Here is a 17824-nt window from a genome sequence, read left to right on the forward strand (position 1 = left end):
TTAATTATTACTTGTATAGAAACGGTGTACTTGTCATATCAATGTGCCGTCTTAGCTCAGCTGGTAGAGCGCATGGCTTTTAACCATGTGGTCGTGGGTTCGATTCCCACAGACGGCGTTTTACCCCTTGTTGTATTTTCAACCTTTTTATCTTTTTCGCTTCGCTTTTTGTTTCCTGAACTGGGAAACAATCATATTTGGATTCTCCTTTCACTTGTATCAGTAGATTTAATATTGGAACAGAATAACTGGTTTTTAGAAAGGTCTTGTGTTTAGATTTGGGATAAAGATTCTTGATGCAGTATCCGTCATTCAGTATCACTAAAATGTGAAAAACGCATGCAGTTTCAGAAGTATTTGTGATGTTAAGGTTTAAATATAATCTTTTAAAAGAATTTCGAGGTATATAGGCTAAAAAACATTCCCAACTAATTTGGGACTGAGACACAGTTGTTGTATGTTTCCCTCCAACATGCTTATACAAAGACAAGGACTAAAGAGGTGAACTTCTGATTCCCAGTGGGCATAAATGCGCTTAAAGAACTTGTCACCACAAGACCTCAAACCTCTCCTATTGGGATGCAGACATAGTGCATTGATTTCTCAAATCCATGCTGTTATGGTATCATCTGGGCTGTTTACCAGTGGAAACTCCTTAGCTCAATTAATATTGTCCTATGGTAGAGCGGGTGATCTAGAATCTGCCCACAAAGTGTTCGATAAAATTCCCCTGAGGAGAGTAGATTCATGGAATGCGATGTTAATTGCCTATTCGAGGAATGAGTGCCCTGTTGAGGTCGTAAATGCTTATAAACAAATGGTTTTTGAAGGCGTCAAACCTGATAGTTCAACTTTCACCGTGGCACTTAAGGCATGTGCGATTTTGCAGGATTTGGAGAAGGGTGAAGTGATTTGGGAAAAGGTGGTCGAGTGTGGGTATGAAAATGATGTCTTTGTTGGGTCCTCTATTTTGAACTTGTATGCTAAATGTGGGAAGATGGACAAAGCAGCAATTGTATTTGAAAAGATGCAGAAGAGGGATACTGTTTGTTGGACTACCATGATCACGGGTATTGTACAGAGTGGTAAAGGGAGAGAGGCCGTGGATCTGTATCGGAGGATGCAAAAGGAAGGCATGGTAAGTGATGGTGTTGTTATGCTGGGTTTGATGCAGGCATGTGCTAATATTGCAGACACAAAATTGGGCTTGTCAGTTCATGGTTATATGATCCGCAGAGCTCTTCCTATGGATGTGAATATGCTGACTAGCCTTGTTGATATGTATGCCAAGAATGGAGAGTTGGATCTAGCTACTCGTGTATTTCGAAAGATGCCCTGTAAGAATACTGTTTCTTGGAGTGCTTTGATTTCTGGCTTTGCTCAAAATGGCTTTGCTGTTAATGCTCTTCAGCTGTTGATAGAGATGCAACTGTTGGGACTCACACCTGATGTAGCTTCACTTGTAAGTGCACTTCTAGCATGTTCTCACATTGGCTCTTTAAAATTGGGTAGGTCAATTCATGGTTATGTAGTTAGGAAAGTCATTATGGACCAAGTTTTAAGTACAGCCTTTATTGACATGTACGCTAAATGTGGACTCATTTCTTGTGCCCGTGCCCTTTATGAACACATCGGTTCCAAGGACTTGATATGTTGGAATACAATTATAGCGTGCTATGGGATCCATGGGCTTGGAAGAGAGGCACTTACCCTTTTCCAGCAGATGAAGGACAAGATAGAACCAGATCATGCAACTTTTGCTGCTCTTCTTTCAGCTTTGAGTCACTCGGGATTAGTGGCGGAAGGACGACATTGGTTTGATGTCATGGTCAATGAATACAATATTAAACCTTCTGAGAAGCACTATGCTTGTTTGGTTGATCTATTGGCTCGAGCTGGTGAAGTTGAAGAAGCTAAAGATATCATCATTTCTATGGAAATGAAACCTGGGCTTGCTGTTTGGGTTGCCCTTCTATCTGGTTGCCACAAGCACAAGAAGTTTTTGATTGGAGAATTGGCAGCAAACAGGGTACTTGAATTAATTCCAGAGAACATAGGTACTTTAGTATTAGCAGCAAATTTCTTTGCGGCAGCAAAAATGTGGGATAAAGCAGCTGCTGTGAGGAAGGTTATGAAAAAGGCAGGGATGAAAAAAGTTCCTGGCTACAGTGCTGTGGAGGTAAATGGAAGACTCCATGCTTTTCTTATGGGTGATATAAGTCACCCTCAATATGAACAAATAATTGGACTTCTGTGCAATCTGGAGAATGAGATGAAAGCTATGGGCTATGTGCCAAAGACTGAATTTGTGTTGCAGAATCTTGAAGAAGAGGCCAAAGTGAAAGTGTTGTGTTATCATAGTGAGAGACTTGCCATTGCTTTTGGACTCTTAAACACTGCACCGGGAACCAGGTTGCTTATCACAAAGAACCTGAGGGTCTGTGGTGACTGTCATGAAGTAACAAAGTTTATCTCTGTTATAGTAAAAAGAGAGATTATTGTAAGGGATGTTAAACGATTTCATCACTTTAAGGATGGAAGATGCTCCTGCGGTGATTACTGGTGAATCATGTCTAGACACGCAAAGATATTTCAGGCTGTGTGACTACTGGATATAAACTAATATATGGGGAAAAGTTATTTGTTGCTGCCTTGGCCTTCAATAAGAGGCCCTTCACCTGATAGCTGTGTTATGATCTGTAGAATTTATAGACTGCTATCGTCTTGTGAGAAGCAGGATACTTGTCTCGCCTGTTCACCGTACACCTGGAAATCTTTTAGCTGCATTAAAGATTAGGAGTCGTCTGGACTTACTTCCTAAAGTATCTCTTGTTAGTAAACTGATCCATTGCATGATGTTCGTGCACCTCTTGAGTGACCACTATTTGTCAGATTAAGAATTTGAATGGGATTTCAGGACATCCTATAGCTTCGATCACATTCTAACAGAGGAACCACTTCTAGCAGGAAATAAGTTGCTTCCACTTCTTCTGAGAGAGGGAAGCAAATGCTTAACAAGCTTCCATAAGGCAGAGTGGTGTCTTGAGGACTTAACTTAGCTGCTGATTTCACTCTCATGCAAGCCGTATCAAAATGGAAAATTAAAATGCATCAGCATCAGCGGCTAACAAAAGATAGACTGCATTAAATGGATTTTATCATGGAACATCAGCGGATAACTAGCATAGTTTCTAAAGTCTGATTGCTCGCCAACTGTAAAGATTGCTTTGTATTTCTGCGGAGTTGACAGATTGATTCACTGCTTGATTAAAAGATGAACTGGAGTTTGCAGTTTGACCTCCAACGAAAGAGTGGGTAATTTTCTATTTTCAGTTGGCAGCAGCAGCTAAAATTCAGTTAAAGGCACCTTGCATAACTTTTATTTTGTGGAGGAACAAGAACTAGAGTTCACAACCAATTCTTGAAGTAATTGGTATGCTTGGAAAGAAAGAATTGTTTGCAAGCGGTTGTTTACAACGAATTAGATGCTCTCTCATCTCTTCAAACCCATTTTGCTGGATTCTGGTTCAAATGAATTGAGAAGCAACTGAGCAACTGCCTATTGTTTTTCAGTAGCCCAGATGTTCACAACGAAGAGCAAAAGACTTCTATGACTAAGCTTGTGATTAAGTATGAGCCTCTAATAGCTTTTTAGGGTCTGTTTGGTATAATGGAAAATGTTTTCTTGGAAAACAAGTAGTAATCTTATTCATTTTCCGGTGTTTGGTACGCAAATTAAGGAAAATAACTTCTCAAGAGTATTCATAAATAATTTAGATATGATAAACATGAAGTCATAAACTTTTAAACCAACAACCTTCCGAATCCACAAATTTCATAAACTTTCGAAACCGTGGAATTTCGAACCCATAAATTTTATAATTTCTAGACTCGTAAACTTCCAAACTCATAACTTTGGAACTTGTAAAATTTTGAACCTTTAAACTGATAAATAAAAAAAATTAAAACTGAAAATATATTTAAAAAACATTTTTTTCGGGAGAGGGGGACAGGGGCCGGGGGGGGGGGGGGGGGGAGGGGGGCAGAAAAAGGGAAAAAGCAAAAATTTGAAATTACAAAAAAAGGTAAATTTTTTTTTTTTTGCAGGGTGGGGGTGGGGGTGCAGAAAAACGAAAAAAAATAAATTTGAAATTGCAAAAAAAAAAAAAATGTATTTTTTTTTTTTTGCGGGAGGTGGGGAGTAGGGGTAGTTGGGTGGGCGGTAACAGAAAAACTGAAATTTGGAAAAAAAGTCTTTTTTGGAAAGATGTGGTAGGGTGGGTTGGTGAAGGTGGGGAAGGTTGAAAAAGTGTTTTGGAAAATGTTTTCCTTCTCTTGATAAGGAAAACATTTTCCTCTAATTGGAGGAAAATGAGTTGGTAAGGAAAATATTTTCCAAAACATTTAAGCCAACCAAACATGAAAAAATTGGAATTCATACCAAACACACACTTAATCATCCATTTATTGGCTGGAGGAATTATATTTTTTCCCTGTAAGCCAATTATGTTTGGCTGCTTTTAAAAGGACATTTTTTTAAAAAAGGTTTTGGGGCCTTTTGGCCTAAGCTTCTTCATTCCTTGGGTCTCAAACTGTGCATATGTATGAAAAATTGAGCATGTAGTTGCCCTACAAACTACTAACATTATATGGTTACATTTGTTTCAAGTTGTTTAAAACTCTAAGCAAAACTCATGGAAAGCTTTTGCTCACATCTTTCAGATTGAACTTTCAATTGAGTTAAGAATAGAGATAACACATCTTAATAGTCTGATGCAAGGCATCTGGATTTTAGCAATGTCTATATCGGAAAAACAATACTACAAGATTCTCAATGATTGACAACAACTCCCAAAATCCCTTCTGCTAATACAAGGGTCAAGGCGTACAGGCACAAAATGTTCATTCAACACAGCCAGTTATCAGAAACGTTTCAAAATTTGAACCAATGGGTTCTGTCTATTTTCTCAACTCCGATATCCATGAGCTTGATTCTGAAGATTTTGATTGTCTTCTAACAGACGGTCATATTCTAAAAGTAGATCTGCAGCTTGTTTTTGGAGGGCAGCAACATGAGCTTCTGCAGTTTCCACAAGTTTGTTTTTCTGCTCCAACTGCAACTTGACCTTCTTCAATGACTCTGTTAAACTAGAGATTTCTTTCTGCGACTGTTTCATTTCCTCGGCAGCTTTATCTGCCTTCTCCTTAAACTGCAGCTTTTCTTTCTCAAGACTTTCAAATTCTTTCTTTGACGATCCCGCATTATTGCGCAATACAATCAGTTTCCGAAGGTAATGGTGCATACGATCAATTAAGAATCCAAGAAACAGAGAAAACCCTGTGCGATAAATGTCATTCAGGTGCAGATAAATTAACATAAAAGAAATTGAATAATAACTAAATATGATGCCGCACAATTCAAAATTTCAACGGCATGCTTAAATTTAGCCACCTGAACAATTAACCCATTTATAATGGTTTTCTCTCAGCGGTCAATATCCCGCAGTAGATTTAAACTTCAGGCTTATCGGTGCAAAGACCTAAAGGTATGTTTGCAGATTAACTGCTGCCTAGGCAGGATACCAGCTTTTATGCTTTCTCCATCTCAAGACATAATACTTCAGAATCAGACTTAAGTACTACATTTAAGCACTTGTAAAAGTAGGCAGGCATATCCTTCACTCGCAGCAATCAGCCGTAAATCTTGACATGTATATATGTTGTACCTATCCATTGTGAATTCTTACTCCATAACCATGTCATATCAAATGGAGTATACCACACAGCTTCAAGAAAGAATCAAGGAACGACCTGTACAGAGAGTGACTCCAAACATTTCTTTTACTAAGATGGAACATTTCGAAACAGTAACAGAACCATCAATGGAATATCAACAACAATTGTTGAGAAATGACTCTGTCAAACGTTTGCCACACAACCTACTCTCTCCATATCCCAAGAGGTTTCAGAAAATTGTTTTCTTACACTTGAATGTTGTTAGACTAAAAAGAATAAAGCGTTAATTACCAAAAACAAAAATAAAGCTTTTTGAATGGCTGACATTAAAGCAGCTGCTTTGCTAGACTCACTATCATCCCTAAATTAAGATCAAGAAGCAGGATTACCGGTGCACTGCTTGTCAACTGCATAAAACTTCTTCTGACAGCTAGGAGAGAAGAATTCCCCTTCTTCCCCCAAAACCAAACCAACAACAACAACAAAATCCAGTATAATCCCACGAGCAAGGTCTGGGGTAGTGTGTACGCAGACCTTACCCCTACCTTTATGGAAGAGAGGCTGTTTCCGATAGACCCTCGGCTCAAGGGAAGAAAAAGAAAGCAGTAACAACAAGCAATACTAACAACAAGATAATAAGAAACAAGCAGTAACCATAACAAGATAACAAGCATTATCAGCAATATAATAAGAAAATATGTAGTAATCAAGGCTGTCAATAATCGAAAAACAAGGCTGACTAATTACTACTACCGGTATGGAGAAGACACACACTCGACTACCTACTAACCTTCTACCCTAATCTTTGACCTCCACACCTTTCTATCAAGGATCATGTCCTTAGTGAGCTAAAGCAACGCCAAGTCCTGCCTAATAACCTCTCTCCAACACTTATTTGGCCTACCTCTACCCCTTTTAAGACCACCCAAGGCTAACTTCTCACACCTCCTCACTGGAGCATCTGTGCTTCTCCTCTTCACATGCCCAAACTACCTAAGCCTCGCTTCTCACATCTTGTCCTCCCCCAAGGCTACTCCTACCTTGTCCCGAATATTGTCATTTCTAATTTTATCAATCCTGGTATGTCCGCACATCCATCTCAATATCCTTATTCTCGCTACCTTCATCTTCTGAACATGAGAGTTCTTGACTGGCCAATACTCTGCTCTGTACAACATGATAGGTCTAACAACCACTCTGTAAAACTTATCCTTAAGTTTAGGTGGCAAATTCTTATCACATAAAATACCGGATGCGAGTCTCTATTTCATCCACCCCACTCCGATATAATGAGTAACATCCTCATCAATCTCTCAATTTCCTTGGATAATAAACACAAGTCATCCATAGCTCGCTTATGGATGACTTGTGTATCAAGCCCCACTTCTACGTCTGCACCCTCAGTTTCGTCACCGAACTTGCACTTCAAGTACTCAGTCTTGGTCCTACTCAACTTGAAACCTTTAAACTCCAGGATCTATCTCCAAACCTCCAGTCTCGCATTAACTCCGCCTCGCGTCTCGTCAATCAAAACAATATCATCCGCAAATAACATACACCAAGGCACCTCTCCTTGAATGTGGCACGTCAGTGTGTCCAACGGCAAGGCAAATAAGAATGGGCTAAGAGCCGACCCCTGGTGCAACCCCATCACAATTGGAAAGTGGTCTCAATCCCCCCACTGTCCTCACTCGTGTCTTGGCTCCATCATACATGTCCTTAATCATCCAACTGTAAGTCAACGGAACACCCCTAACCTCCAAACATCTCCATAGAATATCCCTCGGGACTTTGTCATATGCTTTCTCTAGATCAATGACTATCATATGTAAGTCTCTCTTCCTCTCCCTATATTGCTCCACCAACCTCCTTACAAGGTGAATGGCTTCCGTAGTCGAACGTCCCAGCATGAATCCGAAAAAAATTAAAAGAGTTAGCTTTTCTATCAACTTTTGCTTCATTTTCTTGTTTCTCATCACATCTCAAAGATGATTTCTCATATTAGTCTGGTATTAAATCAATTCTAAAAGCATATCCTTTCAGACCAGTTGCTATCTTGTTTTCTTTTAGTAGCACGAACAATTCAAATTAAGGTCGGTTCCCACAAATTCCAACTAACTCATCAAAAAAGCTTGAGAACAAGCTTCCTTCATGCATGAGAATTTGGTAAAAACGACTACATAAATTAAGAAATTAAAAGGCATCCAATAAATCTACTAAATCCTACCAAACATAATTATTAACAATTGAAATGAAAAAATGCAATAGGCAAGGCTTGGTTACATGTGCCTGCTAATTCTCTTCATCCGCATTCAAACCAAAAAGTAACAACCACCAAATAAGGAAAATCATAAAATAAATCCTAATGCATACCCCCCCCCCCCCTCCAAAAAAAAAAAACAGAATACAATCATCAACAAAAACAACTGAACCAAGAATCTGCACTTCATTTGCAATGCCACAATAGCATTAAGTTCTCACAAGTAGAGTTGTTTTATTATCAGAAACCAACAACAAATGAATTGAACTCACTATTTGCATTTTATAGAAGAAAAGGAAAGGGTTAGGATCATACCCATGAGAGTAGCCTCTAGCAAGTTGGTTCTCCACAAAACCTGATCCATTGGTGTCATAGTACCAAGCTTAGCTCCCTTGTTCTGAATCTTGATAATACTAATAAAGTTGGAAAATAATATAGCTGCTATTGTACCAGCAATTGTTAAGACAGTACCCTTTCTCATCTTCACCTGATCTAAACACTTCATCACCAGTTCCCTCAGTGGCCCAATCTTCACCATTAGAAGAAATGCCACCATACCCTCCAAACATAGAACCATAAACAACAATTGAATCATCTTTACACTTTTTTTTATAAAAAAAATCACCTTTTTTGAAGCTTCAAACTTCCTTTAACTAAAACCCCACTTTGAAAAATACGAAATTTCTTCAAAAAAACCAAATCATTAAACAAAACTACAAGTGAAAGATGCCTAATAATAAAAAACGAATTTTTTTAGAACCCATTTATAAAGAACTGTAGAAGGAAGAACCAAACCCTATAAAGCTAGTGACTTTAGTAGAAAATGTTAAGGGTTTTGAGCTGCAGATCTATGGAATTGTAGTCTTCAGCTAATAGAAAAAAGATATTTAAGCAAAACCCATTTTAGTTCTACTTTCACCTTTTGCTTTCTCTAAGCAAATGGTGTGTTGGGTTTTTTGGGGATTAGTGGGATGAGGTTTTCACTCTACCTTGGGAAAAGGAATAGGAGGGAGAAAAAAGGTGGGAAAAAAGAAAGAAAAAAAATTTAAAAAGGTAAATTATTAATGTTATTTTGCTAATATTAGTGTATCTGTTCCGACATTAGAAATGGGTTTACGGGAGTTGGAAGGACGATTGCGCTTCGGTCTTCATGTGTACTTGTTGCTGAATCTGCCCTCTGTCATCACGTACATTGAGTTATTCTGTACAAATTGCAAATAAGCCCTCGTGATTTTGAATATTGCTTATACATCCCCCACTTAATTTGACTGTTTTTTTAATTATTGTTATTATTGGTTTTTTACTGCTTTGGATTTTAAAGAGTAAATTTTTGCATAAATGTTTAGATAAAAATCAGAATTAAAAGGTAGAGCTACGATTGAAAGTATTTAAAACCTAAAATTTGCTTAGAAATTATGTGAGAAGTTGAGAACGTAGGAATATGTGATGGATTTAGAAAATCACTATTTTAGCAAAATGAGTGACGGATTTAAATTTCCTAATGTGTAGTAAAAGATAAATGATTGAGTGGTGGAATGAAACATGCCAAAATTAAACATAACTGATTCATGTAGCCAAGCGTAATTATATTATAACTGAGGCAAGTTGTTATGGTTGTTGTGTTAGGTTTTTATAGGAAACATATTTCCCCTAAGGAAATGGGAAGGTTTTTTGGATGCAAAAGAATAAATGCCTAGTTTTTCTTTTCTCGAATAGGGTGTAAAAGTAAACTACATGAATTATTAGATATACTGTGATAGCAAAATGTACTAATAAGTAACTCATTAGATGAAACCTAGCTTGAATAAAAGCAATGGCTAGCACTTATAGTATATGCTTAAGGTAACATAAGAAAGAACAAAAGTAAGACTTACTCTAAAACTTGAGGAATTATTTGAGTTAAATCGTGTTGTTTGTTGATATTACTTCTTTAACTAGGGAAGTTAAAAGATTTGGTATATTGCTAAGTCAGACTTATAAATAGTCATAGGTGTTTTTCCGTAAAACAGTATAATTAAATTTGTAACATAATTTATAGATACGTGAATTAATTTATCCAGAAATATGAAATAAACAAGAATAGAAATAAGATTACAAAATAAACTTTAAAGAACATACAAGCCTGACTATGAACTTATCCTCTTCGGTAACATAAATAAGAACGATATTAAGAACAAGGTAAAAGAATGATGTTATAGAAGGAGAGTTGATTCAAGCTTTTGTGTACAGAATATTTAGTATCCTATAATGAATATTAATTCTCCTATTTATAGCTATATTTAGTGAGACAAGATCCCCAAATCAAGCTCATCTTGAATGAGGATAAAACCATCATCGATGACTGCATAATGATTGGCTATAAATGCAGATATTTTTTGTAATGGCGGCTCATTGATTGGTATCTGATATCAATACTTCAAATCTTTGTTATCAGTTATCCTATTTTCGGAATTCACCCAGCACCGATCACATGCTTGCAACTGGTATCAACTATTTGCTGACTCACGTATTACATGTGTTCAGCTCCACGTGTCACCTTCTCATTCGTCCAACTGTCATTAACCAATTTTACTGCATATAGATACTCTCCCTACTTTTTAGTGACGCAACTTAGTGTTACCGGGAAGTAGATAAGACCTTTTTTCTTGGCGAAAAAGTTTCTGATGCTTGAATGGCCGCACATCTCTTCACATTTAATGAGCCAAACATGTGTTATCCCGTGTTTCGGCAAATATTTCCGCCAGTTTTCAAGGTAATCATGACCACAATTCTTTCTGTTTATTAACTTCTCCACTACGTATCACTTTTCCCTTTCACTTTTGCAAATCCTTTTTCTTCTTTGAATCCCCTTAGAACCCTACTGCAAAATTCAACTTTTTTTTTTCAGCAAATATTTCCTTACTCAAATTTCTCACCAACATGTCTTCTAACACTACTGTACTCGGAAACTCTGGCCTTCTCTTAGGTGAAGGCCCTAAGAAGAACAAAACCAAAGAAGTTGATGTTGAATCTGAACCTCCTATCGTTAACACCATTATTCCTCTCCAACTTAACACCAAATCTGACTTTCAAGAACAAAAAAGATCCCATTAATCCCAAAAGTGACAGACCCTGGCCCGTTCATAGGTACCCTTCTTCCATTCATCTTTCCAGCATCTCAATTATGAAGGAAGACTGCGAATAGAACAATATTGAAATCTTCTCCCCTAGTGAAATAAAAAGGGCCACCTTCTCCAAATCAAGGTTCATGTATGTTTATACGTACACTTTCACTTTGGGAGTGAGAAAAGAAATCGACCCAATAATTTTGGAATTTTGTCATCGGTACCAAATCTGTTTGGTACAAGCAGGCCCATCAGTTTGGCGTATGTTGGCTTGCCTCCGCCAATTATGCTCTAAGACCGGGGAAACCCTAACTCTTGCTCACATGATGAATCTCTACTCCCCAAAGATGTTCTATGGGGGTATGCTAAAACTTAGCAAATGTACTTATCATGATCTTCTTACCGGCGATGACGATGACAACGACTGTGGATGGATGAAACGATTTGTTGTTATTGCTGCCAGGGACATCCTCCCGACCACAACACTTGCTTTTCCTGAACCATGGAATCTTCTTCGTAAGTCTTCTGATATCTTTTCCTTTCCGTATTTAAAAATATTTTCCTGCTTTATTAACCTTGCATTTTTTTATTCCAACTACTCATTGGAAACCTCCACGGGTTCATGACCTGGCCCAATGTGTACAAAAAATTCTAGATATTACAAAATCAGAGTCCCGGAGGTGAAAAGAAATGGCTCCCAAATGTGAGTGAAAAGCCAAAAACCATGGTAAATAAAAATTCTTTCTCCCTTCTTTCAATCTTTCAACATAACTTAGAAACAATTTGTTAACTATCTTTTTGTACCACATAGGACTTTCGAAAGGATCCATTGTTTGAACCGACATCGAGGCTCTCGATGACTCGGTGGAAGCCGAACTGGTACTGCAAAGTTCCCTTAACCATAGGAGAGCTCGTAAATCTACTCTCACTTCTGGTGAATATGCCTCTTCCCGAAGTCCCCAACCCAAAAACAAGAAACCAAAGAGGAAACGTACCTCCTCGGATGGGACTCAAGAGAAGAAATTGAAAAGAACATCAATCGGACTGGCAATAGTAGTCCTCGATAACAAAGAAAGCGATGATAAAGTGGTCGCCCTTCATAGAAGAAAAAGACCTTCAGCAGCTCAGCCGGGAGAGCTTCGAACACCACCACGGGGGGAAGTTCAGAGCCTCTTCACAAAAATAGATTTGGTTAAAAATGTCGATTCCCGTTTTTCGACTTTTGTCGACGCCTCCGGTCAAAGGATTTCAATCTTTGAACTTCCTCTACCACTAACTTCTGAGCCGATAGTATTTGCCTCTCCTTTTAGACCAGCTGCTACCTCTCTACCGGTGCCATCTGAACAAATAGAAGATGCTCCTTCCCTGCAGTCACCCGACTATGGAAATTTGGAAAATACTTACTCGACACTTACTCAAGACCCTCATGGAAAGATAAACATTATACTTACGGTTTCGAATGAGTTCCATATGCTTATCAAGCCAGTGGAGCTCGTCAATTATCTGAAGTCGCTGGCCACATAAAAAGATTGGAGAAAAATGGACTCTTTTTCCGCGGAGAGTCTATTAATTAAAAGCATGCATTGCTCGACACAGTTACCAATATAATCATCTCCCATCACTCTTTATTTGTTATATTTTGAATTAATAACATTAGCTTTAACCTCTTCAAGCCACCCTTCTTACTTCCGAAGGCCTGCAAAGGTTAATTTTGGATAAACAAACACTTACTACGGAATGAGATCAACTTTTGGCTTAACAGAGTCAGCTTGACGAGCGCCTCCCGATGCTGGAAGCAAAAATTGCTTAAATGGATGATCTTGAGGCTCGGTTGTAGCAATCCAAGGAGAACATAATGACTCATTGCCAAGAGGCTGCACAATTGCCTGAAGGCCTTAAGGATGCAAAGGCTAAGTGACTGACCTACATGATACCATGACTATTGTTGTCGAGCGCGAGTTTGCTTTCATGGAGCAAGTCAATAACTTAGAGGCTAGCTTACGCTCCAAAACCAAGGAGGCTAATGTTGCCGAGGAGAAGAGAGCAAGAATGGAAGAAAGGTTCAAAAGTGTCATGGAGCAGAATCAACTTCACGCGACCACCAATGTTGAGCTTGATTCCAAAATCACCATTATGGAAGCTGAAAATAATAAGCTCCAATCCAAGATTGAAAAACTCCGAGCTAAACTCCAAGACCAGGAAGATTCTATCCTCTTCGAGAAAACATATGCCATATATCATACTAAGAGAAGGACTTTGGAGGAGGCCAAAGAAGGCATTGCAAATATTGATGAATGCATTGCCAAAGCTCGTAAACTAGAGACAACAGCTTTCAAGAACCTCCCAGCTCAGCCTGCTACTTCTGACTCCTCGAATTCTAACTTCGAGTATTCGGGGAAGAGGAAGATGAAGCCCGAACTGGAAGCGGAACAACCCCCTCCAAATAAAGAAAACAAAGACTCTTCTCTCCCTTCAGGCTCTGGCAGCAAGAATAATTGATGTACACATTTTTTTCTTTTTTTTCTTTTTAATTTCTATAATTATGCCCAAACTTATTTATTGAGTTCAGAATTCTAATTAATGATAATTCTTTGCTTAAATGTTATGCAAAAAATATTCTTTTTCCTTTAACTAACAAAGCTTCAAGAATCTTTTCACATTCGATAGCTTTTGATTCCGGGCATTAATACTTCCGGAATCTAACCTTTGACTATGAGGGTTCATATGAGAGGGCTCTTAGGTTTACAGTACTCTTAAAGAGGACGTATCCTGTTCATACCAACACAAGCATGTGATGTTTTAACTAAATTTCAAATGATAAAGTAAATTAACTTGTCATTCGGACAAGAAATAAGATAAAAATAAAAGGACTTTGATTTATTCTCTCTAAATTTAAAAGTACATTTACATAATCATTCTTTTGCTTAAGTAAATAAAGTTTCTAATACATGTGACTAACTTGTACAACTTATTTCTATGGGACTGATCATGCAGTCCCCGGTCCTGATAATACATTGTTCCCGGTTCTAACAGTCCCCGATCTTCGTAACACTTTTAGTGCCTTCATACATAATGGTTCCCCCCAGTGTTCGGATGCTAAGTATAAGAATTAGAACACTGGAAGTCTTGTTTTTGTCGATGACCCTTTCTTCGTAGTATGTTTTACATTGCTGCCTCATTAAAAACCTTGCCGAAAACACCTGATTGGGACAAAAACTGGACGAAAGAAAAAAGAGCACATCACATACTTTCGGTTCCAGTAAGGATCTTTAGCAATAATACTCTTTGAGGTAAGTCGCGTTCCAATTGCTTGACTATTTAACTCCATTTTATTTTCCAATACATATGAACCTTTACAGGTTATAGGTGAAATCTGCTAAGGTCTTTCCCATGTTGGACCTAGTTTTCCGACATTAACTTCCCGAGTATTTTGAGTTACCTTTCTCATAACCAAATCTCCAACTTTGAAATATTGGAGATTTGCTCTACGGTTGTAATATCTTTATATTCTTTACTTTTGTGCCACCATCCTCACATATGCCAGATTTTGGTGCATTTCAAGAAAATCCAGTTTCACCAGCAATTCTTCATTATTTGTCTCCTCGTTTGGCAATACTTCATTGTCTGTCTCCTTATTTGCTCAAGAAAACCTTAGAGTCAGTTCCCCCACCTCCACTAGGATCAAAGCCTCTGAACTGTATATAAGTGAGGGGGGTTCCGCTCGTGCTCGACTTTGTCGTGATTCGATATACCCACAAAATACCTGGTAGCTCATCTGGCCACTTGCCTTTAGCATCTTCTAACTTTTTTTAAGGTTTTGGATTATTACCTTGTTCATTGACTCCGCCTGTCCATTAGTACTCAGGTGGTATGGTGAAGATGTAATTTGTTTAATCTTCAATTCTTTCAAAAACTTTGTGACTTTGGAACATATAAACTGTGGCCCATTATCACAAGCGATTTCTTTGATATTCCAAATCGAAAAACGATGCGATCCCGTATAAAATCAATCACTTCTCGTCCTCCGATTTTTTGGTAAGCACTTGATTCAACCCATTTAGTAAAGTAATCAGTTAAAATCAAAAGAAATTTTACCTTACCGGGTCCTTGTAGTAAGGGACCGATTATGTCCATCCCCCATTTCATAAATGGCCATGGTGACACCACTGAATGCAAACATTTTGTCAGTTGATGTACTAAGTGTGCATGATGCTGACACTTATTATATTTTTGTACAAATGTCTTCGCATCTTGCTCCATCTGGGGCCAGTATTAACCAACGCTTATCAATTTGAGAACCGATGAGTCTGCACCAGAATGGTTCTCGCATACTCCTTCATGATCTTCTCTCATCACGTAGTCAACCTCTGATGTCCCTAAACACCATGCTAGTGATCTTTGGAACGACCTCATATATAATTGATTGTCAACAAGACAGTAACGAGCTACCTTGGTCCGTAGTGCTCGAGATCCTTTTGGCTCTTCAGGAAATTTGCCATGACTTAGATTTCTATAAACTCATTTCTCCAATCCCAAATTAAATTGGTTGAGTTAACTTCACGGTAGCAATCCACATCCAACACCGAATACAATAATTGAACTACCGCACAGGAATCAAACCCTTTCAATTATGTGGACAAACCCAAATTGGCCAATGCGTCTGCCTCCACATTTTCCTCCCTTGGAATGTGGATGTGTCACGACCCCAATTTTCCTCCGTAGGATGTCGTAATGGCACCTAGTCTCTAAGACTAGGTAAGCCGATTACTATAATAATTAAGACACTTTTTAACAATGATAATCTGAAACATATTTTAATATGAATACCGAAACAAAAGCGAAATGTGACTACGCAACAGTAATCATAACAACCTCCCAAGATTGGTAATACGGTCATGAACTCTAGCTAAGTATATGAAAAGATCTCAAAGATCGAAATACAATACTGTCCAAATAACAAGCTGACAGTACAATGAACGGGAATAACTCCAAGGGACTGCAACGACCAAGCAGCTCTACCTTGAATCCCCGTGACCAATAATCTAACTCTGCCTGAGTTCGATATCTCCAATGCCTAGCTTATCACAATAATGTGTAGAAGTGTAGTTTGAGTACACCATGGTCGATACCCAATAAGTATCAAGACTAACCTCGGTGGAGTAGTGACGAGGTACAAGTCAAGACACCCACTAGACAAAATAACATGTGCAACATAGAAGTATAAAGCTGATAAAGGAAAGCAAGAATCGATAAATGACAACAAGAATCGACGTGTGATATAAACAGCAAAGCAATAAGAACATCATGAAAGTACCATTGGAACCAAATGAGGAACACAAATGACAACCAATTAATCAAGCCATTCTAACACAAGTTCGAAATGAAATTACCCGAGATACTCCATCTCATAGTCACAAGTCATGGGTCTCAACCCACTGTCATATGCTCACGGAACCTTGCGCCCACATCTCAAATCACAACCACACGAACAACTTACATGCCAATATCTCAATTCGCCCGACATGATCACAGGCTCATATCCAACATCTGCCGTGCGTGGTCACAGGCTCGCAATCGCAATCCGCCCAGCATGGTCATAGGCTCAATATCACAATCCGCCTGGCATAGTCACAAGTTCAATAGAAACATGAAAACAGATAATACAATAACACATGGGCATGGTTAATAAATGTCAAGTTTCATACTCCTAAGCTAATATAAGTGGTATACTATGGTGTATTCTTAATAGAGTGTACTATTGCAGCCCAAGTCAACAATAATATCAAAGACATCGAGTAGCTCATCGAAGCAACACAACAAGTCATACACAAGGAAAAAGCACAACATTACACAAAAATCACCAACACAGTGTCCCCAAGTCATCACACATCATCTAGGACATTGCCGCTCTTATCTCTCTGGTAGCCACTTGTATCATTTCGCCCTGACAATATCATTAACCACCCTTATCTCTCTGATAGCCACCCGTATCACTCTCTCCACACAATACCATTAGCTACCCTTATCTCTCCGATAGCCACCCGTATCACTCCGTATAATTGCCAGCCTTATCGTTCCACCTGGACAGTAACACAATAGCTACCCTTATCACTCCTTACATTCAAAAACAGTGAGATGCCACCCTTATGCCCTGCATAACAACAACGGTGAAATGCCGCCCTTATACTCCGCATAACAACAACCAAACCATACAACAATTCACAAATGCTAATATCACAATAACACGACATATCAACTCATAAAACAAGTACCCATAAGCCACAACCTTTCCAAAGATAATATCAATATTTTTTCACAACAATAGCCCATGGCTTAAACACAATGCGTAAAGAATCTCAATAACAACAAAATGAATGGGAAAGTAACTCAACTAGGAACAACACCCCCTTCAAACACAACTTCAATTAAATAGATTAATAACTTTCGATAACCTCAATTCCAATTAGTTGTTAAGGATAAACTTGATAGTGGAAGTATTTCAATGAAATGACAACTTTGGATTCTAGTGTATGAATTAGGGTACAAATGAAAGAGATGGCACGAAATAGTACTACATCTAAATGCATGAGAATAACCTAGAAACAACAGGATATCATGTAACAACAATTTCAAGTAAGAGTAACTAGACAATAAAAAGAAATCACATAATGGTAAAAGTGGTAACAACTTCAAATAAGGCATATAAGAGCAAATTCGACAAGTA

General features: G+C 38.2%; 2 protein-coding genes and 1 non-coding gene across 3 annotated transcripts; 2 read left to right on the top strand and 1 right to left on the bottom strand.

Annotated features, from left to right (window-relative positions):
* Positions 1–45: 45 nt before the first annotated feature.
* On the top strand, positions 46–118 carry TRNAK-UUU (transfer RNA lysine (anticodon UUU)). The gene has a single exon. It is a non-coding gene; the product is annotated as a tRNA-Lys (tRNA).
* Positions 119–182: 64 nt separating this feature from the next.
* LOC107788861 (putative pentatricopeptide repeat-containing protein At3g25060, mitochondrial) lies at positions 183–3693 on the top strand. The gene has a single exon (XM_075243257.1). It carries the CDS (start codon positions 530–532, stop codon positions 2564–2566), a length of 2037 nt encoding a protein of 678 aa, XP_075099358.1. The 5' UTR covers positions 183–529; the 3' UTR covers positions 2567–3693.
* A 1023-nt stretch (positions 3694–4716) lies between these two features.
* Positions 4717–8928, bottom strand: LOC107788858 (uncharacterized). Its single transcript, XM_016610588.2, has 2 exons — positions 8312–8928; positions 4717–5338 (listed from the first exon to the last, which is right to left on the bottom strand). The coding sequence occupies exons 1-2, from the start codon at positions 8589–8591 to the stop codon at positions 4968–4970; spliced, it is 651 nt and encodes a 216-aa protein (XP_016466074.1). The 5' UTR covers positions 8592–8928; the 3' UTR covers positions 4717–4967.
* Between the last annotated feature and the right edge of the window lie 8896 nt (positions 8929–17824).

This window comes from Nicotiana tabacum, chromosome 22 (assembly GCF_000715075.1).
Source record: "Nicotiana tabacum cultivar K326 chromosome 22, ASM71507v2, whole genome shotgun sequence".
Taxonomy (NCBI): Eukaryota; Viridiplantae; Streptophyta; class Magnoliopsida; order Solanales; family Solanaceae; genus Nicotiana; species Nicotiana tabacum.